Below are 26,915 nucleotides of genomic sequence, written 5' to 3'. Positions count from 1 at the left end.
GGGGCCCTGTCCAGGAGCCAGCGGTGGCATGCCCATTGCTCAAAGCGCCCCAACACAGTTGAGAGGCGTCTGTGGTGACCACGACACATCTGGACACCTGCTGTAAGGGGACTCCAGTCTGCATAAAACAGAGGTCTGTCCAAGGGTTGAAAGTCTGACAGCATGAAGGGGTGATTAACAAACGGTATGTGCCGCGGAGCCATGCCCATCTCGGGACTCGAGTTTGAAGCCAGTACCGAAGCGTTCTCGTTTGCATCAACCCGAGCGGCGCGACCATGGCTGAGGATGCCATATGCCACAGGAGGCACTGGAACTGTTTTAGATTAACCGCTGAGAGCGAGGCACCTTAGCACCGACTGTGTGCGCTCGTTCGTGAGGCGCGCTGTCATTGAAACTAAGTCTAACTCCATGCCGAGAAAAGAGATGCTCTGAACCGGGGAGAGCTTGCTCTATTCCCAGTTGATCTGAAACCCTAGATGGCTGAGGAGCCTGAGCACCTGGTCCCTGTGAGCGCATAGTAACTCTCGAGAATTAGCTAGAATGAGCCAGTCGTCAAAGTAATTGAGTATGCGGATGCCCACTTCCCGTAGCGGGACAAGGGCTGCCTCTGCGACCTTGGTGAAGACGTGAGGGGACAGGGACAGGCCGAAGTGGAGGACCTTGTACTGAAACGCCTGCCCCTCGAACGTGAACCGTAGGTAAGGATCGATGTCGTGGCAGAATGGAGACGTGGAAATACGTGTCCTTCTGGTCTACCGCTGAGAATCAATCTGATGCCGAACGCAAGTTTCTGCATGAGCATTTTGAACGGGAGTTTGTGTAAAGCTTGGTTGAGAACTCGCAAGTCCAAGATTGGCCACAACCCATTCATCTCGGCTGCAGGGACAGGCTCTATCACATCCTTGAGGAGCAGAGTTGTAATCTCTGCCTGTAAAGTGCTGGCGTTTCCGCCATGCTTCAAAGTAGAGCGAATACCGCTGAAATTAATTGAATCACGTAGCACAGTCAGATGGTCCTAGTCAACCAGCGCGATGGGTTGGACAGCGAAAGCCATGCGTCCAAGCTACGTGCGAGGGGCACTAAGGGGATGATTGTTTTTGGGCAGGGTTTCGCAGCAGGGGGGAGCAGGTAATAACTTGCTAAAACAAGTATTGAACGAGAATGATTATTGGCCGATCAATTGGTGAGTTCCTAATTGAAAAAGCCATGACGCAAAGGTATTTCAGCACATTTAGTGTCTTGTTAAACTATATTGCTAAAAGATGCATGTTTTTGCCCTAAAATGCTACATGATTTAGTGGTGCAACCATTTAATGAACATGTGTGACTTGACACTAGCTGCTCCGATCTGTATTGCACATATTGACACGTTGTCTATCTCCCCTGTCTCTCTCTCTGTCTTGATCTCAGGATCGGTCCAGGATGTATGACAGTCTGAACATGCACTCGCTGGAGAGTTCCCTGATCGACATCATGAGGGCAGAGCAGGACCCTTTGAAGGGTAAGATCCATTTCCTGTGCATTGCACCATTGTTATGGTAACAGTATTACAAGTCTTTTGAAGAGAGCTTTCATGTAGAAAAATACAACAGATTTCTCAGTTTATCATATTATGATGGATACAGGGTCAAAACATCCTGCATTCTCTATAGATTTTAAAGACAATATATTTATAGGGTCTGACTGTCAAGCTTTTTGATGGAGAGCTTATAAAATGGATGGTTTCAGTTCTAAAATTGGATTGGATGAGCCGTTGTATTGCACAAATTTGTCACCAAACTGATAAATCTGCCTATATTTGACTGTTTTGAGACTGTGGAATGCCTGCTTTTCATGATCCTATCAATTCTCACAGGATATTCTTTATCATTGAATATCCTGTTTCACTCAGAATTGTCAGATTACTGAAGTTAAATCGGTTGTGAATGCTGTTCCACATTTAGTGTTTTAGGCACGTTCCATGTTGGGCTATCGGATAAACTTAACTGTGGTAAAATCATGGTAGTGCTAAGCCTACTGTAGCTTTTTGCTTTATTTGGACCCAAAAGAACATTCTGTATGTTGTTAATTAGTGTAGAATGCCAGTATAATGCCCAGTCTTTCAGTCATAGCAGGGCAGAGCTGTGAGTGCTGGGTGTGGCACTGTGCTGCAGTCTCTCTCTCTCTCTCTCTCTCTCTCTCTCTCTCTCTCTCTCTCTCTCTCTCACTCTCTCACTCACTCACTCACTCACTCACACTGGAGCTTCTTGCTCAGCCTGCTGGAGCAGGTGGAGCGGACTCATGGGGCAGCACTCACTACAGAGAGAGGGTGAGAGAGAAGGGTGTGGGTATGGACTATATTTAGCACAGGACATACTCTGCCACTCTGTGTGTGACAGCTAAAGGACAGAAGAGAGTGAACAAGGGGACGTTACAACGGTTTCCACATTCCCTTCTTTAAAGTCAACATGAAATAAAAATTTACCCCATTTACTTTCTAAAGACATTTTCCTGGTCTTATTATGCACAGTTCATTGGTGCATGTTGTTCTACAAATATTTTTTTTTATCTTGGTCATCAAAATGTAATTACCACTGAAACTAATTTCCTTTTCGGCTGATGTCACCAAGGCCATGCAGGCAGGGAAAAATAATATTTACCAATCATAGCTTATTTTTCACGATCCAAGAAAATCCAGATGGTTAAAAAAAATCTTCCCCCTTGTCTACATTATTTCCAACCTGGTCATACAATCATGTATACCTAACATTTAAAACATGATTTGTAAATGCTCTCTGGTGACATCAAAACACTTTCATTACAGTGCATGACTTGCTAAGCTATACATTTTAACATTTGTATAACATAACCAACTGCATTTACAAGCTTGTATGATCATGATTAAATTGTGTGGTAACTCAACTGAAAGATTGTTGCACTTACGATGTAAAGGAGCTGGAAAAGTCCTGAAGAGCACACAAGTCAACATGTGAATTGAAAGTGTTATAGAAGAGCCACAAAATTACATGGTTGTTTGAGCATTTTTTCTTCTTCTTCTTCATTTGCTTTTTCTGACACTATTGGTTAGGTTTAGGTTTACATTTTAGGGAAGGGAGGTCAGTTTTGTTGATTTAAAGCTCAACAGATCATTAACCTTAAAATCCTCTGTCTGGGGAACATTTAACTCGCCACTATGTTGACATTTCACCTGGGAACTGCTGCTATACATGTAATTAACCACGTTATGTCATTTTGCAAAAATGTCACCACTGTCATGTAATTTTCATGACATCAGGCTGATTATTTATCACTAAATATTCTGTTTTAAACCCTTCAAAAGTGGGTGCTGCTGGTGTTTAATAGAGGATTCACTGTGAACTCACATTCCAGTCTGGCTCCATTCTGGTATGGAACACCCATATTTCCAATTAAATCGTGATCGATAAAATCACACCCTGCCCTACATTCTTTTACATTGAATATCCTGTTTCACTCTAAAAAAGATATACTACATTATCAAAGTTAAATGGCCACAAATTCTGTTTCATATTGACTTAAACAGCAGTGGGGGCAATATGAAACCATCAAAATTCCATCTAAATGTTTTGCTAGTTGCAGGGTAGCTAAGCTACCAGCTCAGTTGATGTGCTTAGCTTTTGTGACATGCCATAATGCTCTTAAATAAACAGTTTGTGTGAGATGTGCTGAGCAAACCACTTCTCAGTAACATGCTAAGTAAACGATTGCACAGTTAATGGATTGTCACAAGCGGTCGTGGATGCCCGCATCGGGGAACGTGCTGACTCCTGCCGAAGCAAAACAGAAAACAACTCCTTTTGAAATATTAAACACAGATACTGGAGAACAACACTCAGTATTGGTTTGTCTTGCAATGTGAATAGAAACAGCTGAATCAAAACTGTAAGGTCATTATGGGATAGATGTTCAAGAGCTTGTGGAATCTGTGGACATTGTGATGTCTCTCATGTATTTATTGAATAACAGATTGGGTGGATTTGTGTTAAGAGGACTTGGAAGTATCACAACTGATTCTCAGTGTACCTGAGCGTTTTCAAACAAATCCTTTAGAATATCTTGTACTGGATTGGTTTCAATGTGTGCATTTGATTTTTCCTTCTTTTTAATTTTTTTGTTATAGCATATGGACATTTATGATATTAATGGCAGGGCAGATGGCATCCCATCCTTTCTTTTAAACACATATGCAGAGGAATTTTATTATTCCTGTGCCAATGATAGCTCGTCCTTTAGAAAATAACAACTTTCGACCTGTATCTCTAATTTCCATAGTGATGAAATGTCTTGAGAAATGTGTAGAGTCAATGCTAAAGACAGATGTTAAAAATAAACTGCATCCATTCCAGTTTGCTTATCAGCAAGGCAGAGGAACTGTGATGTCATCAATAGCTTAATACACCTAGTTTTAAAACACCTTGACGAGTCAGATACACCAGGCTGCTTTTTATTGATTTTAGCTCAGCCTTTAATACTATTCATCCACGCATCATAATTAAAAAGATGAATCGAATGGGTGTTAACCCTGCTATTATACATTGGTATAATTCTTTTCTAACAAACAGTGCATCAAAGTAAATTCATACATAGCCAGGAAATTTGTCAAGTGCAGTCCTTTAAGTATCTCAGAGTCTACATAGATAGTTCACTTACTTGGGACAAACATGTTGATCTGGTAGTCAAGTTTATCAAAGACTTTTGTATTGTATTGTATTGTATTTTTGCATCGACTATGATACAATGGGGTGAACAACAAAATCCTTCTGCTTTTTTACAAAGCTATATAAGAGAGTGTTATAAGTTATCGTGTAACCACATGGTATGGAAGCCTTACTGTGAAATCAAAATCTAGACTGATGCACCTGACGCATATAGCAATGAAACTGACAGGACAGAAGGACTATTATAGCATGCAATCTCTGTATGAACAGTGTACACTAAGGGAAGCTAGGATCATTTTAAATGACCCATCTCACATTCTTTTTGTTAATTATGGATTGTTACCTTCGGGCAGGCATTTTAAAACCTTACGGTGTAAATTGAGTAGATTTAAATTTTTCTATTAAATTGCTAAATTATACCAAATGATTTAGATTGTATGCCTCTATTGGGGCAATAAAGTACATTTCCATTCCCACATTTTCATAATGAGGGATTCAAGCCCTATAGAATGGTGAACCAAAAACACTTTAAACATCTATCCCTCACAGCCTCATTGTCATTCCCAATAAAAATCAAAGATGGTGCTAGCATGAATAAGGTCTATTGTAACTGTCCTACATCCATCATTCAAACCATGTTGGTTCAACAATAGCAAACAATGATTTTTACGTTTACATGTTTGATTACTGATATGCAAAACAAATATTTTAAAGCTTTTGGTAATTAAACATGGTCCTTAAAAAAAATACAAAAAAATAACGTTAGTCTATGAATATTATAATAATATGAATGTCAATGTATTAATAAAATAATATTACTAAAATATAAGTGTAGAATATAATGTATGTTTGTAAACGTTATACATACAGTATATACTATATACAGTATATATATGGCTTAGTCAAAACACATCTGTTTTCCAGAGTTGTGATAACATGGATGAGGAATAATGGTGAAACTAAGTCAATATAACAGTATACAGTATGTTAATGTAATTTCGGCAGTTTTGCAAGTACAGATTTTGTTAAAAGATCTGACTGTGTACAGCAAACTAAATAACATTAAGTTACAATAAAAGTTGATTTACCTGTTAACATCTCTGTGTCTTTAACACACTGCAGCATCTTTGGGTGCTATTGTTTATATACCAGGTAGCATTTATCGGCAGAGTCAATATACTGGATATTTAAAAAATATAACCAATTAAGCAGAAAAGTGTGAATATCAGTTGATCTCTACAAGCAAGCAACCACCTGGAAAACGTCTTAGAAACGCCTTAGTAATGACTCAGAACACCTTAGAAACCATATAAGAAGACCCTGACAACCATCCACAACATGCTAGCATTGTGGCAGCAACTTCTGTATGATGCTGACTCTTTAGGAAGATTTATGGTCAGTCTATATAACAGCTACTAATTTGAAGCAAATTGTTCTGCGGCTTAAGTGCTCACATGCATTTGTTACTGGGGTTGTCATCTGAGCGACCTTTGGACCCTCACTCTATGTGTGATATCTGTCATCTGATGGGGGTCAAACTTAAGGGTGACATCACAAAGCTAGTTCATTGTGGTTCAAAAAATTCCTCTGAAGAAACAAGGGCTCAATTAACTATGCAAAATACAAATAGCTCTACTCACATGTAGATCCCAGGAAACGCGACAATTTATTTTAGTGAAGTTTTTTTGTTAGCATGTTGCTAAGCTAATTCTGTAACATAAATGGGTGTTTCTTCAACTTCAGCAACTCTTAGCACTGTCGACGTCTAGAAAGTGATGTATTGTTAAAACATTTTTCACACTCGCACTCATTTTTTATTTTTTTTGGTCTACCAACAATGTCAAACAGTGTATGTACATGCAACACATGAGATTTTATGTAATTTTTGTCTCTTTTTCTCTGAAAGTCATGAAAATTCCCACTACAGTATCATTTGCAGCACATCTCAAAGTCTGTTATGGGTCTAATACAATTATGTGTCTAACATTTATGTATCCTAAATACAGACAATTAAATAATATTTTTAACAAAATTGCAGCTTTAATGGACTTTTGTCTTATAATGAACTTGTCTAATAATGCAGTTCAATGCTTGCTCCTCACTGACATGTTTGTCAGCTTGTATTACAAGTAAACAAACCTTTGAAATAAAATGTGTTATTTTCATAGTTAAATATTGAAAGTCTAGGTCTGGGACAAGTGCCCAAAGTCGTAGAAAAATACACAAATATTGCTTTTCCGCAAAGAATACATGCGGTGTTGCCTTAGAATTTGGCCAAAACAAGCCTTGCTGGAAAATATCTAGTAGCTGTGTTTTGGAGTATTGTAGCTGGTCCAAACTGGTCCTATCCACATAGGACCAGGGGTCCAGTGTATGTTAGCTTGGTCCCACGACCAAGATGGTAAAGAGCTGGTCCAAGTTGGTCATGAGCTGGTCCAAACTGGTCCGTAGATGGTCGACCAGCTATCATCTTCCAAAAACCAGCTTGGCCAACATAAGCTGTATAAAAATCTGGTAGCTTGTTTATGCTAGTTTTCCAGCTTGGACCAGCTAATGACCAGCTTGAAACCAGCTACCATCCAAAACACAGCTACCAGCTTAATCTGTATTTTTCATTAGGGAGGTATCATAGATGTCAGCATAATCATGCTTTTGGAACAACCTTTGTCTCTGGAGTGTGCCTATGATGCCTTAAAATGCTGCCTATGTAGGCAGCTCACTAGGTTTTGGAACATAACCAAGAACTCTGGGTAAGGAACTGGATGATCAGGCATAGCTATGCTCATGTTTCACACTGCTCTCTCTCTCTCTCTCTCTCTCTCTCTCTCTCTCTGTCTCATGTTCAGGCCGTGTGGGATGCCCCCGCCCAGGTGTTGACGGCCTACTCATGCTCAATGGTAATTATGACAGCAAGCTTTAGTCTTTCTGTTTCTCTTCTGTTCTTAAAGGAATAGTTTACCCAAAACTGAAAGCCATTCACCTGTCACTCCAAAAGAGAATTTATTCCATACAACAGTTCCCATTGGCTGTCTCTTAAAAGTCTCATATAAGTAGTTAATTTTAACTCGTGTGCCATATTCCAAATCTTCTAAAGTCAAATGAGAGTTTTGTGTGAGAAATAGAATGAAATATAGGTCGTTTTCCTCCACCTCTCAAATCTCATTTGTTGGCTTTTGGTGTCAGTGACATCAAACCTGCAGTGACTGGTTTAAAGGTGCAATGTTTGTATTGAACGCAAGTTTAAATGAGATTTGAGAGCTGATGTGAAAATTAGATTATCCAAGAAAATGACTTAAACTTGGATCTGTTCTTCAAACAAAGCTATCGTATGACTTCAGAAGACTTCGACTATAGTCCACAAGTAAAATGGACAACTATTATGGTGCTTTTTTATGCTTTAAGAAGCTTGACAGCACGTAGTCAGTGTCTCTTTTCATTGTATGGAAAACAGCAGCATGTGAATATTAAAGAAAATTTTAATTCTCTCATTATTGACTTACCCTGATGCCATCCCAGATGTGTAGGACTGTCTTTCTTCAGGAGAGCACAAATAAAGAGTTTTAGAAGCAAACAGAGCTCAGTCAGGTCTTTATAATGGAAATGCACAGGTAACAGCACTTTGATGGACCAAAAGTCACATTTAGGCACAAATGTAATCCATGTGACTCCAGTCGATCAGTGAATGTCTTCTAAAGCTAATCGATAGGTTTATGTAAGAAATATGTCAATAATTAAAATGTTTTTAACTTTAAAACATTGCTTCCGTCCATGGCTCTGATGCTGTTTGAAATGTCCAAACTCTCGCATGACATTCGTTCTTCTGTTGAAAATGAGCGGCTCTTCCAAATTCTCGCCTGAACTCACCAACGTACTTAAGTCACGCATCATGCCTAAATGTGACATTTGGACAGTCAAAGTGTTGGCACCCGTTTACTTCCATTATAAGGCCCTGACAGAGCTCTATCTTCTAAAAATCTTTATTTGTGCTCAGCTGAAGAAAGACAGTCATACACATCTGGGATGGCATCAAGTCAATAATGAGAGAATTTTCATTTTTGGGTGAACTATTCCTTTAATAACAGCATATGTGTTTGGAATGACATGAGGGTGAATAAATAATGACAGAATTTTCATTTTTGTGTCAACTATTTTATTCCATCCTTAGAAACTAATTTGTGACTTGGAAAATTGAATGAAGATAGGCTGTCTGATATCAGTTTATATACATTAAGAAAACAACACACACTTTAATAAAAATCATATTGTGATTTTAATGTTGAATAAATACAGTTTTTTTCTTCAGTAAATCCACAATGTATGTTTTGTATTTTCAAATATGGTAATTTTGAGGAAATAATGTTTACTAACATAATTAATAACTAACTTAACATATGTTTTTTATTAATCATCCAATATCAGCAGGCAGTGTAGGAAAGTTTAGGTTTATTGAATATTTTGGCTTTGATGAATAACATATCATGGCTATTTATGTCAAAATGTCAATATTTTTAAGGCTTGTTCACATTGGCCTAAAAACACCAGCAAACACTAAATTCCAATGGTTGTTGTGTTGTGTTGGATGATTTTTTTGTTAACCCCGTTGTTATTTGTTGGGCCCGTGTGAAAATGACAGTTCCCCAAATGTATAAATCCAACAGCCAACTTTAGAATGTTTGAATTATGCTGTTTGTTGTGGCAGTTTGAACTAACACTTTGTATAGACGGAGCATCTGCCAGGAGGGCAGGAGGCTCATTTTAGCCAGCATGTCTGATTTCTTGCTTGTTGTCATTGGCTGGGCTGAGATTCACTTCAGTAACAGCTGTTGTTGCATTGCTTTGTGGATAAATGGATCACAACAGAGTGCACTCTTTATTTGTTTCATTCTTGTGTATTTAGAGAGAATAAGAACAGACTTGCCCTTAGAAATATAAGCTTAAAGGCTTTGTTTTGTGTGCTTTGTCTCATTAATTTGTGGTGAAGCATCACTAATCATTCATATTTAGGTTTAAAGATTTGATCAAACCCCTGACCCTTTGTAATAAACTTCACCCTTCACATGAACATGCTATGAACATGCTATTTTAAACATGAACATGCTATTTTAAATCCTGTGGCATGTGGGGTGTGCTATTACTTTTCCAAATTATTTTTTCCTTGTGGGCAATAAAACAGGCAAAAAATCCCCAAATTATAGTGAAAGGGGGACCAGCGTATCATAGAGACTTGTGGGTGGGCTCTTAGCTAACTTGCAATGCCCTAGCAACTGCATAGCAATGTGCTAAAAACCACAAAACCTAGCATTATGACCGTGATCAAACCGAAATAACAACATTACCATTGTCTTATGTTGTGTTTAACTGGGTTGTGGAGCTGGTTTGAGTCACATGAGTGAGCAGGACATGTGTAAGTGTAGATCACATGATGTTTAGGAGTATTCAGTGATGTTTGTCAAGTGCTTCATTGAAACGTGTATTGTGAGCTATGTTTATTGGGGATGACACATTGGGAGCATTTTAAAATCTTCATATGAGCAAAACCTCATATTGTACCTTCCCCCTGCTAAAACAAAACAGACTGGTATATGCTGGTAAAGGGCTGGTTCGGTGCTGGTGTAGTTGGTAAACTAGCAGAAGACGCTGATCGACCAGCACTGTCTTTCTGAGGAAGACCAATGCGATCTTGCTAGATAGGAAGTTTGAGTAGGGCAAGTTAAGTTGGCAAACCAGCACACCATCATTTAAAACTGGTAACCAGCAGACCCAGTAAGAACACATGCATAGATGAGACAAACTGCCATTATAAGAGTTATATTTGTGTATTAACTAGGGTTGTCACAATACTAAAATTTCAGTTGTCGATGCCAGAACCAGTGATTAGGATTCTGGACTAATATGCTGTTGGAAACATTTATATAACAACTGACATTAAAACAATGCCATGTAACCTTCCAGTATTTCTTAGCTCAGGAAACATTGCTACGTTTTTTAGGTACATTTTCACATAAACATTTAGTAAGAAAGCAAAGAAACAAATTACAAGCAACAGAAAATTTAGTAGAGTGCTCGAAGTTTTCAGATATCAACAGCACCAACTTTCTCTTCTCCAACATGATCACAATGGAAATTTATGTATCGCTTATCGCTTAATAACTGACCCCAATCTGGCAATTCACTGACAAGCACCATCAGTCATTAAATATTTTCATCAGTTCAACCAATATCACCTTTCCGCTTAGCGCTGCTGATAGCATGTTGCACGACAAACCTCAAGCCCTATGGAAACCAGGAAGTAATGTTGTTCACATAAACAATGGTGAGCACGATTTGGAGGTTGCATTTTTGCTCTAAAATTACATTTTCACTCTACTGACTGTTAGGTTAGGGTTGGGGTCTGTGTTAGGGTTCATAAAATATTATATGGATTTCTGTTGACTATAAACATCGCTTTTGACGCCAGTCTGTGGATATATCAATTCAACAACACTTCCAGCTTCAGCCACTGAGGTCAGTGGTTTATTTTCGGTAAGCACAGACCGATTTCAGCAGCAGAACTTTCGACCTCCTCTCTCTGAATTCGCAGTGCGATTTATCTGTGTTCTCTATGGAGATTACCATAATTTCATAATAAACGCACACAAATACTTTCTTCGTAGCTGGCTTGATTGTTGTTCGAACGTCCAACAGGTAACATTTTAGGAACAAAGATTGCAAACACTCGAAAAAATTTCGATATCCAGATTGATTTAGAATTGGGGTTGTCAACGGGGGAATTCAAAGGATGCCAGGGGGCACTTAGAACATGTTAGTAGAGAGGGGGGCATTAGTTGACAAATGGGGGTGTTTATCGGTCATATTAATCAAATCTTTCTTCAGTTTCCTCTTTGCTCAAAAACATATTTAGATTTGTAATATACCTGTTCTCTATTATACGTGTTGGAATACATTTGTACCATGGTTCATCTGATTCTAAAGTCTAGCAATGCATCTGAAGTATCTGGTTTAGCAGCATCAAATAGAGAGGTGGAGTCACAACCTCCACTAATGCAACTCTATGGTTCTGTAGTTGGTTATAGCTCAATAGACAGAGCAGCGCAAGCGCAAAGCAGGTGCGTTTTTTCTCGCAGACCGGTCTCGAGCTTGTAAATGCGCACCACTGATTATCACAGTGCAGTGAGAACAAGTGAGAAGCACGACACGAGAACCCATTTGAAATCGGCACAGAATTCTACATATATATTTTTGATTTTTTGCACATAAGAAAATATAACAGTTTTTTTGCCTTCAGAAATTCCAAGAGATGACAGAATTTGAATCAATAAGAAACTGATGAAAGGAGTTTCATCTCAGTCACACTGTCAGAATAATTTTTTATAGATGTTATATATAATCTTACTGTTGTTAATACCAGTACATTTACATCTGCATCCATTGGTATTGGGGTAAGGGATTGAAGGAGAGGGGCATTAATCCAAAAAAGGTTGAGAATCACTGATTTAGAATATCCCAATGCATGTATGTGATTTTTTTTATCAGCACCATGGTGACCAGCAATAGTCTACTGAATATTTCAACGGGGCAGGGACATCAACATAAATAAACATTTATGTATGTATACTGAAGGTAGTGTTCAGTCAGTTGTTTCACAGATTTCTGTATTGTTTTTGTTCACATGCAGCCAGGAGCTATGGGAGACGACGAGGTAAATTTCACTTTGTACAGCTTTATGTGTTGGCATGGCAAAATTCTATTCATAGGTGCACTGTGTATGTGTGTGTATGTTTACTCAAAAGCTATGCAACATTTCCCTGTGACATTATTGATCACTAGCAAATATTTATTTTAGTTTAATAGAGTATCAGGTCTTGTGTGATCTGATAACAAGTGGTCAGTACTAAATACTTGTGTAATTTGAGTTCAGTGCATTTTGTGTTCTGATGCTACTTAGACAATGCATAAAAACTGCCAACTAATGCAACATATGATCATTGCACCAGAGTTTTAAATTAGGAAGTACCCATAATTCAATGTACATACACAACTGTGCCAGAAATCAACATGCTGATAAACTGATGTACTAGTGAGTGATGTATGAAGTCACAAAGTTAGACACCCTCTCCTGAAATCAGATCATCAGTGTTTACAGGAGATACAGTACATGCGAGACGTATGTTACTACCAGGTGTAAATGTGGCCTGTGTGTGTGTTTAAGGATCATCTCACCTATCATTAATTTTTCCACAGGACGCTCCTCCCTCTTCCCCATTGACGACGGTCTCCTTGACGACAGCCACGGCAACCAGGGTGTCCCGGGAGTCCTGGGGTCTCCTCACTGTTACCCCCATCAGAACGGGGAACGCATCGAGAGGTTCTCCCGCAAAGTGTTTGTTGGCGGCCTACCCCCAGACATTGACGAAGGTACGTTTGAGAGAGTGTAAAACATAAAATAAAACAGTTTTGTCAGAAATGAAATCTCAATAATGTCTCCTAGACATTTGCTTTAGTCTCCTGCTTCACAGATTTTTTCTCACAAGAAAACGACATGTGTAATGTCCCACTTGTCTCCTGTAGAGTTCTTGATTCTGTCTCAAACTGTGCTCAGATTTGCCAAGATATCAAAGTCTGCAATTAAAAATAAGAGAAATGAATATGAGCTCAAACATTTCTCATTAAATTCTTTCAATACTAATCATCTGAGCTAATACTCTCAGAATCCATGTTAGATCTCTATACGTATACTGTATGTCAACACTTGTTTTATACTCTATTCTTTATATATTTTTTAAGGAAGTTATGAAGAAAAATCTGAGACAAAATTGATACTTATATGAAACATAATCAGTGCTGAAATAGTAACCGTAATGTAATCTTTTGGATTACATGTTTAAGTAATCTGATTACTTTTTTTATTACGTCTGACCTAACTATATTTTTTTTGTGTTACATGCCTTCAAGTAGGATAGTCTTGTATCATTTTGACATAAAAATACAAAGAGAGAAAAAATGATTAAACATACAGTATATCAGTATTAGGCTGTTTAAAAAAACAAACGTTTAAATAAACAATGTCTTTTTTTAAGAAGAATTAGGGGATAAATAATTATGAACAATTAACTCCCATTGTCTAGTTAATATGCAGTCATGTAATCCATAAAAAGTAACTCTAATCCAATAATGAGTATTTATAATGTAATGTAATCTGATTACATAATCCAGATTGCATGTAATCTGTTACTAGCCAGCACTTTATATAACAGATAATTCAATTAAGTCTTCTGAGCCATGATATAGCAACCTCTGAGCATTTTCCTTTGGGTTATGATAAGATTGTAAAGGATCCAAAACTTGATTGCACAGAAACCTAAAATCTCAGCTGAGTGAAGATCTGCTGAGAGCAGAACTTGAACTCATTATCTCTCAATAAACTTCAACTGCAGATATTGATGCATAGGTCTTGCTTAGAGATCAGGGTCAGGCTGAACCAATGGAAAAGAATTGTGTCATTTTTAATTGCAATGTCTTTCTGTATTTTTATTTCCTATGAAAGGAAATAAATGCATTTTGCTGACTAAAATTGTCATGTTTCCTGGATGAATGAATATCTGTAGCAGTTCCTGCAACTGTCTCTCTCTGATTCTCTCACTGTCTGATCTTCCTCACAGATGAAATCACAAGCAGTTTTAGACGCTTTGGTCACCTGATTGTTGATTGGCCACACAAAGCTGAGAGCAAGTCTTACTTTCCTCCTAAAGGTACTTCCAGAAAGATCAACACATATCTATCAGTACAGCTTTATAAATATAATGCACAACAAATATTTCTGTACATCAGGGTGAGAAATTAAGGGTGCCTCTGGGCACAATGCCACAGAAAGTGAAAAAATGCCTCTTTTTTTTAATTGTTTGTTTCAAACTGATTGATTGACTAGTTCAGAGAATCACCCAACAAATCTGGATACAGTGTTGCCTTAATTGTATTCCTTTCAATACATCATCCTCTCAGAACAACATTCTATGTGGTACACAAAGCTCTGGTTGTCATGGTTACAGCTTTGACTGTGTTGTGTACTCTAGGTTACGCCTTCCTCCTGTTTCAAGAGGAGACCTCGGTTCAGGCCCTTATTGAAGCCTGTTTGGAGGAGGATGGGAAACTCTACCTGTGTGTGTCAAGCCCCACCATCAAAGACAAGCCTGTAAATCCAAATACAAACACATTATAGGAATGGTTCACACAGAAATGTAAATTCTGTCATTATTTACTCACACGCATATTAGTTCCAAAGTCGAATGAATTTCTCACTTCCGTGGAACACAAAATTGTGAATTTAAGAATATCCTGGCTGCTATTTTCCATATAAAGAAACACAATGGGGACTGTGACTGCCAAGCTTCAAAATGACAAAAAAGCACCTTAAAAGTATCATAAATGTGGTCAACATAGCTTGTGTCCTGCAAAAAAATATCTCTCAACTTGTCAAGAAAATGTCCTGGTCATATTTTACTCCAAAATGAAAAGAAACAAATAAGACATTATATTTTGCATATAGAAAATGAAGTCTATTTTTAGCGATTTGGCGCAATCGCTGTAACACACAGCCTCTCACAACTTATTGTTGGAGAAAATCGCCTTAATTTGCACTTCGTGTGGATAGATCCTCAGCACTTCAGAATAGAGGACACCACATTATAATCTGCATGTATGTTCATACTGTCTGTCCTGCCTACATGTAACCTCAACATATCTAACACATGCCATCACTATATTTGCAATAAAAAATATTTTGTTGCCTTGGATACATGATATACTATATGTGGCGCTTTTTGGAAAATAAGTGTTATAAAAAATAAGCTTTTTTCTGTTGTTGTGTACACTTGTTTTATATGTTGGATCTGTGTTTGATGTTTCAGGTCCAGATTCGTCCATGGAATCTGAGTGACAGTGATTTTGTGATGGACGGATCTCAGCCACTGGACCCTCGCAAGACCATCTTTGTAGGAGGAGTGCCACGCCCACTCAGAGCAGGTACGTCAGTGACTCATCTACACATTTTTGTTGTGCCTTTGTTTGAAATGAGAGATTACCATGGGCTGCTTTGTGAAATGATGCTAAAAACAAAACCAAGAATTTAAACCATGTGACAGTAATTGTGTTTTTGTAACAAGTTCTAAAAAGTATTCAAAAAAGGTGTAAACAGCACCTGCCACACAGCATGGCTATTTGAACTCCAATAGTCTGGTGGAAACAACAATTAAAGACAAACTGCGTTCCTAGTGTTGCTGCAGTGGTGTGGGGTGTAAAGATGGTGTGGATGTGCTTTTTTCGTTCAGGCGAACCGAGTTTGATTCTGACTTTTTTCCCAGTTGTCCCATCCTGTTTCCTTTCTCCACTCTTAATATTTCCTTTATACTACTTATAATAATAAATAAAAATGTATATAAAGGTTGATTTCCTCACAGTGATTTGGTCACAGTGATGTCTGGGAGTTGAGAGAAAGGTTTGATCTGAGTAAAATGAACCATGGTTTTACTACAGTAATATTGGTGTAACCATGATTTTATTGGAAGCTATAGTTTTAATGCAATTAATCATGGTGATACTTTAGTAATATGGTGTAAATATAGTAACCATTTTCAATTGTGTGGTTACTATGATTTTAATACAAAATGTCATGGTGATACTATGGCTACTGTAGTAAAACTGTGGTTATTTTTGTAAGGGAAGGTTAGGTTTAGGGGTGGGGGTTGGGATTGGTGTAGGGTGTTTGTGGGACTCTAATTAAACACAATAAACACACTGCAGTGATGCCCCTATACTGTATGTTAGTGTTTAATTAGGAGTGCAAATAGCCTCTGCCACTCTAATGGGAGGAACCTTTGCATTGTGTGCAGGGTCATTATTACACTGATGTACACACCACAAAAAACACACAACAGCGATTCCGTGTTGATGATCAAGTGATGAAATCAAGTACCTTGTAGCCTCGACATAATTTAATTACCACAGAAACATGTCAAGTCTTAACTGTCACCTAAAAGAGAATGCCGTGGTGGGTGTTCAATATTTTCAACTTCGAACCCATTGTCACTGATCTTTCAAAGTGAAAGTGTTTCACTTTGATTAAAAGACAATTTGGATGAAGGATGAACATGACTCAGTGGAGTTCAAAGCAGTTCTTGACACCCTGATGTGAATCAGTTGCATTACTTATCCAAAGTGGAAAGCCACAGCCTGCTGGCAGATTCAAAATATGGGGGATGAGAGTTTAAGTGATTTAAATGCACATTGCAATGAATACTGTGAGGAGACTAATTCTTTCAATAAGTCAACCTCCCACTTCAATTTAGAGAAATATTTAATATTACTTGAATTGGTGCTATTTTAGTGCATTGCCTTTATACTGTTAGAAGTCTTATTGAGGGTTGATAAGGCATTATTGTTACATATTGTTTGTTTTTATTTTTATTTCCTATGAAAGGAAATAAATGCATTTTGTCAAGAAAAGAAGTACTGTATATGCAGTACTTTTTTCTTGACAATATATATATATATATATATATATACATACTGTTTACTAATGTATATTAGTACTATAGGTGTACTATTACATATTTTCTGTAATGTAACTAATATAAATGTTCTATATGTTCTATTTTTTTTTTTTTCAAAAATAGACTTCATGTTTGAATTAAAATAACTTTTTCAATGTAACAATTAATTTAAATAAGTAATTATTAAATATATATTTTATATACGAATGTATATGTTCTAATGTTTGTGCTATATTTAGGAAATAGACTAAATGGTTTTATTAAAATAATTTTTCATTAAAAAAATTATTACAATATTTTTTATTGATTATTAAATATATTTTATACTAATGTACATGTTCTAATGTTTGTTAATTAAAAAAATAGACTTTGAATTGCTTTTTCAATTTAAAATTAATAAAAATTGTTATAACATTTTTAAATATTCTATGTACTAATATACATTTTGTAATGGATATGTTCTTTTAGGAAATACTTTTTTAATAGCATTATTTTTTCAATTTAAATTTAGTAAAATAATTAATCATAATTTTTCATTTATTGTATTAAACAAATGTATATATTTTAATGAATGTTCTTTTAGCAAGTAGAATTTTTCTATGTTTTTTCAGGAAATATTTTTTTGGTTATAATTACTTTTTAGATTTAAAATTAATAAATGTTTTTTTTTATTATTAAATATATTTTTATTTACTAATGTATTTGTTCTTTTTGGAAATAGACCTGAATTTGTTTAATTGTGTCCCGCTCTGCAGTGGAGCTGGCTATCATCATGGACCGCTTGTATGGTGGGGTGTGTTACGCGGGTATTGACACTGATCCAGAACTGAAGTACCCAAAGGGGGCAGGGCGTGTGGCCTTCTCCAATCAGCAGAGCTACATCGCTGCCATCAGCGCCCGCTTCGTCCAGCTGCAGCATGGTGACATCGACAAACGGGTAACCAGACATGTTAAGCTTGTTTTTGTTTGGGAATAATGCTTGGATTGACAGGGAAACGAGTGTTCAGAATAACATAACTATTCCGAGAGATGTTGGAAATTGTGGCTGATATCACTTTTTGATTATTCATCAAACCCTATTTTCTTGCAATCTAAAAAACTTGGGATCATATAATGATGTTTAGTTGTAGGGTATACGTTTATTATTATTTCATGCATTACAACAGAGAGAGCTGTGTTAGAGTCAATTTAATATCCACACAAATCATTTTAAATGAATTATATGATATTGTGGGCATTTATGTGCCGTTTAACTATGACTGTATTTACATGTCTTTAATAGAATAGAAATTAACAAAGGATAACCAAATTTGTTTTATTTCTGTGATGCAGGTGGAGGTGAAACCGTATGTGTTGGATGACCAGCTATGTGATGAATGTCAGGGTGCACGTTGCGGCGGAAAGTTCGCCCCGTTCTTTTGCGCTAATGTCACCTGCCTGCAGTATTACTGCGAGTTCTGTTGGGCAAACATCCACTCCCGCGCCGGCCGCGAATTCCACAAGCCACTCGTGAAAGAGGGAGCCGACCGTCCTCGCCAGATCCACTTCCGATGGAACTAAAGATTGGAATTCAGGGAGAGCTGGGAATGCTAGCATGCAAGACATCATAGAAACAACACGTCTGCAGTGGATAAAGAGTTGCTTTGTTTATTGGCCCTTAAACCCAAGCTGTCAGTATAGTTACGTGACCATATACAGTATATAGAGAATATATATGACTATAAATATAAAAATATATCTTTATCTTTTGTAGCAGCCAGAAACACACAAGCCTCAGTTTATTTCACCAAACCACTTCTTCTCCCTCCATGCACATCTCAGGCTCAAAACAGCATTTTTGTGGTACTTTCGTGTTTTTTTAAAAGGAGGTTAAGAAAAAAAGAGTTTGATTTTTGTAGTTTTTTTCAAATTATTTTTATATGTGAGATTTGAAAAGTAGAAACAAGAATGTTTTCGCTGGGGGGGTGGGGGGGTCTGTCCATTCTGTTAGTTCATTTGTTTGTCTACGTGTTCGTCTGCTGCTAAATCATCCCCCCCAGTGGGCAAAGTGGGCATTTGTCTCTAGAAAAACCTTGATAACGTAATCTCTGATGCCTGGCCTGTTTCTCGAACCAAAGGTAGCAAAACATGCGGCCTGAAAAAGAGACATTTCTGCCGCGGAATAATTAAAATAAAAATTTAAAAACATTATATTTTCCCCTCTTCTATTGTTTTGATGTGCTCCAATGTGCTCTTAGCAGGAATAGGAATGATTCAATAATTTTCCACTGGTAAAAAAGATAATACCTCAGAATATAAAATCTGGCTTGTTATTGCTCTACTCTTGCAATTTAATCACAAGCTATAGAAGCTTTGCTGCTATATAGGATATTCCGAATAGATAGTGTAGGTGTTCTGTGTGATGCCAATGGTGAATTTGCAAACAGAAATGCAGTCTGTTCCATCTCAAAAAGGCATGGCTGATCATCGCCATGGAAACACAGAATGTGAAAACTTGCATGCATGTTTGTGGTTGTACATCATTTGCATGCAGTGTAAAAGTTAAGAGCACATAAAAGAAAAGATAAAAAACAAACAAAACATGATGCATATTAACGATAAACAGGAATTTATGTAGCATGAGGCAAAAAAGATCAGACTCTTAGATATAAGATAATCAATAATAATGAAAGAAAAACAAACAGTGTAAAATCATTCGTAAAAAACATTTGCATGCATTGTTGTGATGATTCCTTTACGAACTTATTATGAGAGAAGTGACGTTAGTTTTTAGAGTAGTGAGTTCTGCCATTTTGTAACTCGATAATTAGTCAAGAGAAGGGTGTTGTCCTGTGGTTTTGTGTCTCGTCTTCGTGCAGTGTGAGTCTAGTTATGAATTGAGGTTTTTGTTCGGTTTATCGACATTTAAAATTTGCCCTTCCTGTACACCTCTGAACACCTCCCCCCTCCTCCGCTCCTCTTATTATGATAGTCACTCGAGCGACATGCTCTGTCGTGGAAAAAGAATGTAGAAGGCACATTCTACACTCTTGTTGTCGTCTGTTCCTGTAGATATAGGAATTCACGCAAAAGGTTCTAGATGAAATCGTAATTGTGACTGTTGTCTGTGTGTGGGCCCAGTTTTGTCATATGTTTTGTAGATTATTCTTTGGACAAACAATTATCGGTAAATACTAGGAATATACATAAATGGAGAAAAGAGAGGAGAGAGATTTTCCAAAAGGAACCCTTTTGTCAGGTTTTTGTAGAATAGTTTTGTAGCGTAACGTCCGTATTAAGATTCCTTTTCGGAGGAATCAGAGGTTTCTCTGTGTTTGATCAGTCTTTTGGACAATCTCTACAGAAGCAATGGATGCTGGTGCCGAAACCAGTCATTTGGTACTGTACTGCGATTTCTATTTGTCTATCTGCTCTTGCGTTCTTTTTTGCACTCTATATATCCGAAGAAATTGGTTCGGATGTGTGATTTAATCTTTCAAGTGTCAACAGTGAGCTGAGATTTTATGTTTTATTTATTAAATTTTTTTGTATTTATTTCTTGACGTCATCTATTCCCAGACTTTCGAATCTTGAGTCACTTTCTAGGACATGATGCACTACCCTTGTGCATCCCCTCTCTCCTCTCCTTTCTTCGCTGACAAAAGCAATCCCACTTTCCCTAGCAGTCCGGCCCACCAATGAAATTTTGACTCGAATGCAAAACAAAAGTCTCTTTTATTTTGCATCACATCATGTTTTTTTGTTCACTCTTACACTCTTGAAGAATCAAAACCTATTTTAAGTCTATCAGATCATTTAAATATCTTTATTTTTACATAGTAACTTATTTCATGTATTGTGTAAGACGCTGGACAAAGAGTCTGTTTAAATGATATAGGTAATCTAACATGTAATCGGATGAAATAGCGAAGGTGTTTCTGGGACCTTGTCAACGCCACGACGGGTGGAATACGTGAATCATTATCCCATCAAAATGGCAAAAAAATGTTGTGTGATGATCTTGTTCTGAACAAGATGGCCGCTACATTGTTTGTCATCTACACCTTTTAAAACCTGTCTCGTGACGAGTACTGTGTTCTGTTTTCTGTGTTCAACATTGTTTGCTGTGTACATGTATGTGTGGGTTTTCGTAATCGTCATTTAAAAAAACAAATCTTATTTATTTGACTATTTAAATTTTATTTTTCTATTTTCATAAAGGTCTGACACTCACTTTATTTCCCAATGTATTTATGGTTGTGTTGACATGAAATATGTAAAACCCTGTTTTTTCTTGAAACACCCGTAAAGTTACGTGTATATATTTATGTATTATTGCTTAACACACATGGATTTGATTACTATTTAAGTTTGTCATTTATTTTATTTGAAGAAAGGAAACATTGAGGGTTCTATTATGTTCATGGAAAACACTTGAGACTTTCCCCGTTTAAATGGAGGGGTATCAGCCCTCCCCTCACTGATACTCAGAAACTTGAATATAACACATTTTGAAAGGCTTACTAACCTCGAATCTGTGTTGTGACGTGCAATACTGTTTCTAATGTTTGTATAAAAAAGTAAGAATTGCAGTGTATACCTTTTTAATGCAGATTTATTTTTTTCATTGCATATTTTGCAAATTTCTGATTCACAGTGTCATTTTTTACTGTCAGAAAAGATGAAACCCCTTTTTTTCATTGCAACTATTTTTAAATCCAGATATCTTTGTACTGATGTAAATGATTGTAGTTATTTTGGATAGTGTTTTGCTAACAAATGGAGAAACTTTTTCATGCATATTTCTATTTCTTTTTTGTTTGTTTTTGTTTTAATTTTACTCTGATAGTGGCAAAATATTTGAGATAATTTTTCATATTATATGTCATTAATATTATTTTGTATTTTTATGTGGAAATTTATGAATATATAATTTTATGATGCTAACTGCTAAAATATTATTTCGATTCGAATTATTTTTTGAAAGCTAAAATCTTTGTAAAATTGTTAATGTTCTAGTTTCTAAATCAAGTTTGTGTATAGATTCACACAAGTGGTTTATGAAGTGTTCTGACTGTAATTATTACTGAATGGATCTTTGATATGCAAACTGAATATCATGTTGTTCTTTATTTTGATTTGTTTTGTATTTAAATGGGGTGTTGATTACAATCTTTTTCTTTCATTCCCTGAATAAAGACCCATTCTGTTCAGACACAAGCTGCGCGTCTCAGCTGTTTTATTTGTATTCTTTTTGACTGAGGTATATATAGTGAGTGCAGTGTGCTTTGGAGTTTGCCTGGTTGTTTGATACTTGGGCCCTGGTTTACCTTTGGTCATGTGGACTTTAAGAAAATAAACTTTTATAAAAACACTTTTCACACTCTCACTAGTTTATTTAATGTGTGCACTAACGATGTCCATCGTATACATGCATCACAGGGGAATTCTGTCATTTTTGCCATGAATATTTTCACCACAATGACATTTCCACCATATCTCATATTACATATTTATGTTTAACAAAATAAATGTTTAGAATTTATAGCCTCTGCTGGTGACATAATTGGATGCACCTGTAGCAGGGCTATAAATAGATGTGTCACAGGTGCATCGTCAGGTCTTTTGTCTTCAGACCACTCTGTGTGTGTTGTGCTTCTCAAGCTGTCAGAACTTGCTTTCCTCTGTTAGGAATTCTCAGTTAGAATTTGTTAGGTAGTGTGCAGAAAACCTTTTCTCTTTTCCAAGAATGAGTGTGAAGCAAAGCAAGCAGTGTTTGTTCCCATGTTTAAGCTCTATGGCTGAAACGGACACACACCAGTTTTGTTTTGTGTGTTTGGGGGAAGAGCATGCTGCTCTTGCATTGGGGCGGGCAGGGCGGGTGCGAGCATTGCGATCTGTTTGCAGTCAAAATGCTTCGCACTCCTCTCGCTTCCAATAGCCAGTGACCACTTTTTCATCGTGGGGCTCTTGCATGGATCTGGCTGAGGAGCGAGAGATGGATTAGTCCCTATTGCTCGCTCTCTCCCCAGATTCAGCTGGTCCTTCTCGTAAGTCTGAAGCGTGCTGAAATACTTCCTCCAAAGGCTGCCATGTCTTGGTGCAGGTGGACAACACAGCGGTAGCCTCTTACATTAACCATCAAGGAGTTTGATCCCTGAAGGGTACCAACTGAGGGACACTGGGCTTTCACTTGAAGTTATCGAGACCATTCTAAGTGCTAGGGCTCCCTCTACTAGAAGAAGTTATGCCAATAAATGGGGTGTCTTTGAAAGATGGTGCAGTGCACATAATGCAGATCCAGTTAACTGCCAGATTGCTTCAGTTCTGGACTTTCTGCAGGAGAAATTATCAGCAGACACATGCCCCGCTACTCTCAGGGTTTACGGGGCTGCTGTATCGGCTTGCCACCCCTCGATTGAAGGGGTGCCATTGGGGAGACATCCTCTGCTCACTTGCTTTGTTCGTGGAGCCATGCAACTGAGACCCCTAGTCCTTGAGGGTCTGGATGAGAACACCTTCGAACCTCTAGAGTCAGCATCTGATAAACTTCTGACTCTCTTTTCTTATGGCAATTACTTCTCTAAAAAGAATTGGGGAACTACAGTCTGTCTTGCCAGCCTACTTAGATTTTGCCCCAGGAATGGCTAAAGCAATTTGGCACCCTCATCCAGACTACCTGCCTAAGGTTCCTTTCTCTCTGTACATCCGGTCACTCTCGAAGCCTTCTGCTCCCCATCATTTACAACACCAGAGCAGGAAAGACTTCATGGACTGTATCCAGTCCGTGCCCTTCAGACTTATGTCCACCACACTAGCTAGTGGCATAAGTCAGGGTAACTATACATTTGCCATGGGGCTGCAACAAAGGGGTGTCCGCAAGCAAGCAAACTATGTCATATTGGGTGAGGGACGCTATTGCCCTGGCCTACGAGGCACGCAGTCAAGCTTCGCCAGATCAGGGCTCACTCTACCAGAGGGGTCGCGTCCTCTAAAGCCTTGGCTAGAGGTGTCCCTCTGCAGCCTGTTTGTGATGCGGCAGGCTGGTCCTCTCCACACACATTCATAAGATTTTATAGTTTGGATGTTCATGCCACTCCGGGCTCTTATGTCCTTGAGTCAACATCACAAGCTGATGTCTGAGACCTCTCGCGCTCTTGTGAGGACAACTACACAACCGTAAGGGGTCCGGACATCCACAGTGCGGCGGCGTGGGTATTCTCGTTCCCAAAATGCTAAATCAGCGCAGCATCAAAGTGTAGCTTTTTGATAGGGAATGCTTACGCTTTTACCAGGGAACAGGGGTTACAGTTAAGTAACCCGAGACATATCCTAAATACAATGAAATTATATTTCCACACTTTTTGCATAGTTTGATAAAATTGCAGGTTGACTGGACATTTTTTAAAAAGACTATTAACTGATTTTCTTTGTTTTCTCCACACATCACCACCAATTGCCTCATTTCATCGGAATTATGCTCTTCACTAACTTGCTTTATGGTGTAAATGATGCCACAACAACTGTAAAAAAGTCATAATTTTCTCATTAATTTTTACGAATGTTGAAAGGGTTGATGATTATTTCTCTCTAAGTTATAATAACATTTAAAACGTAACAATATTGTATGATGGATTTAAGTAAATTACATTTGAAAATCGGTGTCTGTGACAAGGACATGCTTAAAAGTTTCCAAGACAGTTTTAATGTGACCTTCATATAACAAAAAGAAACAAATTAATTTGACCGTTTTAATTACAAAAGAAATACCTGTTGGGGCCTGGGTAGCTCAGCGAGTATTGATGCCAACTACCACCACTGGAGTCTCAAGTTTGAATCCAGGGTGTGCTGAGTGACTCCAGACAGGTCTCCTAAGCAACCAAATTGGCCTGATTGATAGGGAGAGTAGAATCACATGGGGTAACCTCCTCGTGGTCACGATTAGTGGTTCTCTGTCTCAGTGGGGTGCGTGGTAAATTGTGCGTTGATCGCAGAGAATAGCATGAGTCTCCACGTACAGTGAGTCTTCGCAGTGTCATGCACAGCGAGCCATATGATAAGTAACCCCCAGGTGGTTCAGCTGATTTGCAGTCAATTCGACAAAGCACAGGTAGACTTGTTTGCTTCCCAGGAATCCTCCCACTGCCTGCTATGGTACTCCCTGACGAGGCCCTGTTCTGCACGGACGTGTTGGCACACAGCTGGCCCCAGGGCCTTCGCAAATATATGCTTCCCCCAGTGAGCCTGCCTTCACAGAGGACGAAGAACAAGTCATGATGGTGGCACCTTACTGGCCCACCCAGATTGGTTCTCGGAGCTCACGCTCCTTGCGACTGCCCTTCCCTTGCGAATTCCCTTGAGGAAGGACCTCCTATCTCAGGGATGGGGCATGATATGTCACCAGCGGCCAGACCTCTGGAACCTCTATTTCTGGCCCCTGGATGAGATGTAGACCTAAGTTGGCTACCACCAGCAGTGGTAGACACTATCACTAAGGCCAGAGCTCCATCTATGAGGCAGCTGTATGACTTTAAGTGGTGTCTGTTTGTAAATTAATTTTTTCCCGAGGTGAAGACCCACAGAGATGAGCAGTCAGGTCGATGCTTTCCATCCTGCAGGAGAGGTTGGAGGGGCTGCTGTCCCTCTCCACCTTAAAAGTGTATGTGGCCGACATAGCGGCACTCCACAATGTGGTAGACGATAAGTCCTTGGGGAAGCATGACCTGATCATCAGGTTTCTTAGAGGTCCCAGGAGGTTGAATCCTCCTAGGCCATGCCTCATTCCTTCTGGGACCTCTTCGTAGTCTTGCTGGGACTACAGAGAGCCCCATTTGAGCCACTGGAGTCAGTCGAGCTAAAAGTCCTTTCATTGACGATGGCCATCCTGACTGCGCTCACTTCCATCAAGAGGGTTGGGGACCTGCAGATGTTCTCTGTCAGCAATATGTGCCTAGAGCTCGGTCTGGCATACTCTGACGTGCTGTTCCCCCTGGGAGTATGAGCACACTCCACTAGGAGTGTGGCATCCTCCTGGACCATGGGGAACGGCGCCTCTCTAACAGACATCTATAGAGCAGCAGGCTGGGTGACACCCAACACCTTTGAAAGATTTTACAATCTCCCGGTTGTGCCAGTTTCGTTCTGTGTGTTAGCAGGTATGAACAGGTAAATATGTGGGCAGCTGAGTGTACCACTTGCACTCAGCGCATTTCTTCTCCCTGAGGGGATAACGTGTGCTTTTTCATCCATGTGAGTTCCCAGGACCAGCAAACCCAGCATATCTTTCCTCCCCAGCACCCAGTGGCAGGCGAATTTGGTGGAGGAATTTGATGCCAGGCCCAGTACTCATGAAGTATACCCTGTCAGGTCAGCCCCTGTACTTGAGATAGGTGCTCTATATGTAGTGGTTCCCTGCCAGTAATCCCATATGTTTTCCACGGTACGGTTTCCCTGATGGTAAACCCGTGTCTTCCCCTGGGCAGAGCTCTACTATGCCACTGGTTGCTGCGCATGTGGAGCTCCTCCCTTCCAGGTAGGGACTACCGTAGGGACTCCTTTCCATGTGTGGTACTTCCCAGTAGGTAAGTCCATGTGATGTGCTCTCCACATCTTAACCTCCCTTTGGGCAGGATGTGGTCTCTGTGGGGGAAAAGAACATCTTCCCCGGCGCGAATATATCTTGGTCCCAGCTAAGGGAAAATACATTTTCAAAAAA

The 26,915-nt window shown here is 38.6% G+C and overlaps 1 protein-coding gene across 2 annotated transcripts in view; it reads left to right on the top strand.

Annotated features, from left to right (window-relative positions):
* The window catches only part of LOC127628652 (cytoplasmic polyadenylation element-binding protein 2-like), a 44,682-nt gene extending 22,220 nt beyond the window's left edge, over window positions 1–22,462 (top strand). Inside the window, exons 3-11 of one of the 2 annotated variants that reach the window (XM_052105428.1) lie at window positions 1,411–1,501; window positions 7,523–7,573; window positions 12,352–12,375; window positions 12,918–13,091; window positions 14,336–14,425; window positions 14,747–14,865; window positions 15,581–15,695; window positions 17,977–18,158; window positions 18,554–22,462. In XM_052105428.1, coding sequence (XP_051961388.1) covers window positions 1,411–1,501; window positions 7,523–7,573; window positions 12,352–12,375; window positions 12,918–13,091; window positions 14,336–14,425; window positions 14,747–14,865; window positions 15,581–15,695; window positions 17,977–18,158; window positions 18,554–18,781 — 1,074 coding nt within the window. In that variant the 3' untranslated portion in view covers window positions 18,782–22,462. The remainder of the gene's footprint in view (window positions 1–1,410; window positions 1,502–7,522; window positions 7,574–12,351; window positions 12,376–12,917; window positions 13,092–14,335; window positions 14,426–14,746; window positions 14,866–15,580; window positions 15,696–17,976; window positions 18,159–18,553) is intronic. The other variant, XM_052105429.1, reaches the window with a different exon arrangement.
* The last annotated feature ends 4,453 nt before the right edge of the window (window positions 22,463–26,915 follow it).

Source organism: Xyrauchen texanus, chromosome 35, assembly GCF_025860055.1.
Source record: "Xyrauchen texanus isolate HMW12.3.18 chromosome 35, RBS_HiC_50CHRs, whole genome shotgun sequence".
NCBI lineage: Eukaryota > Metazoa > Chordata > Actinopteri > Cypriniformes > Catostomidae > Xyrauchen > Xyrauchen texanus.
This window is presented reverse-complemented; position numbering and strand designations above follow the sequence as displayed.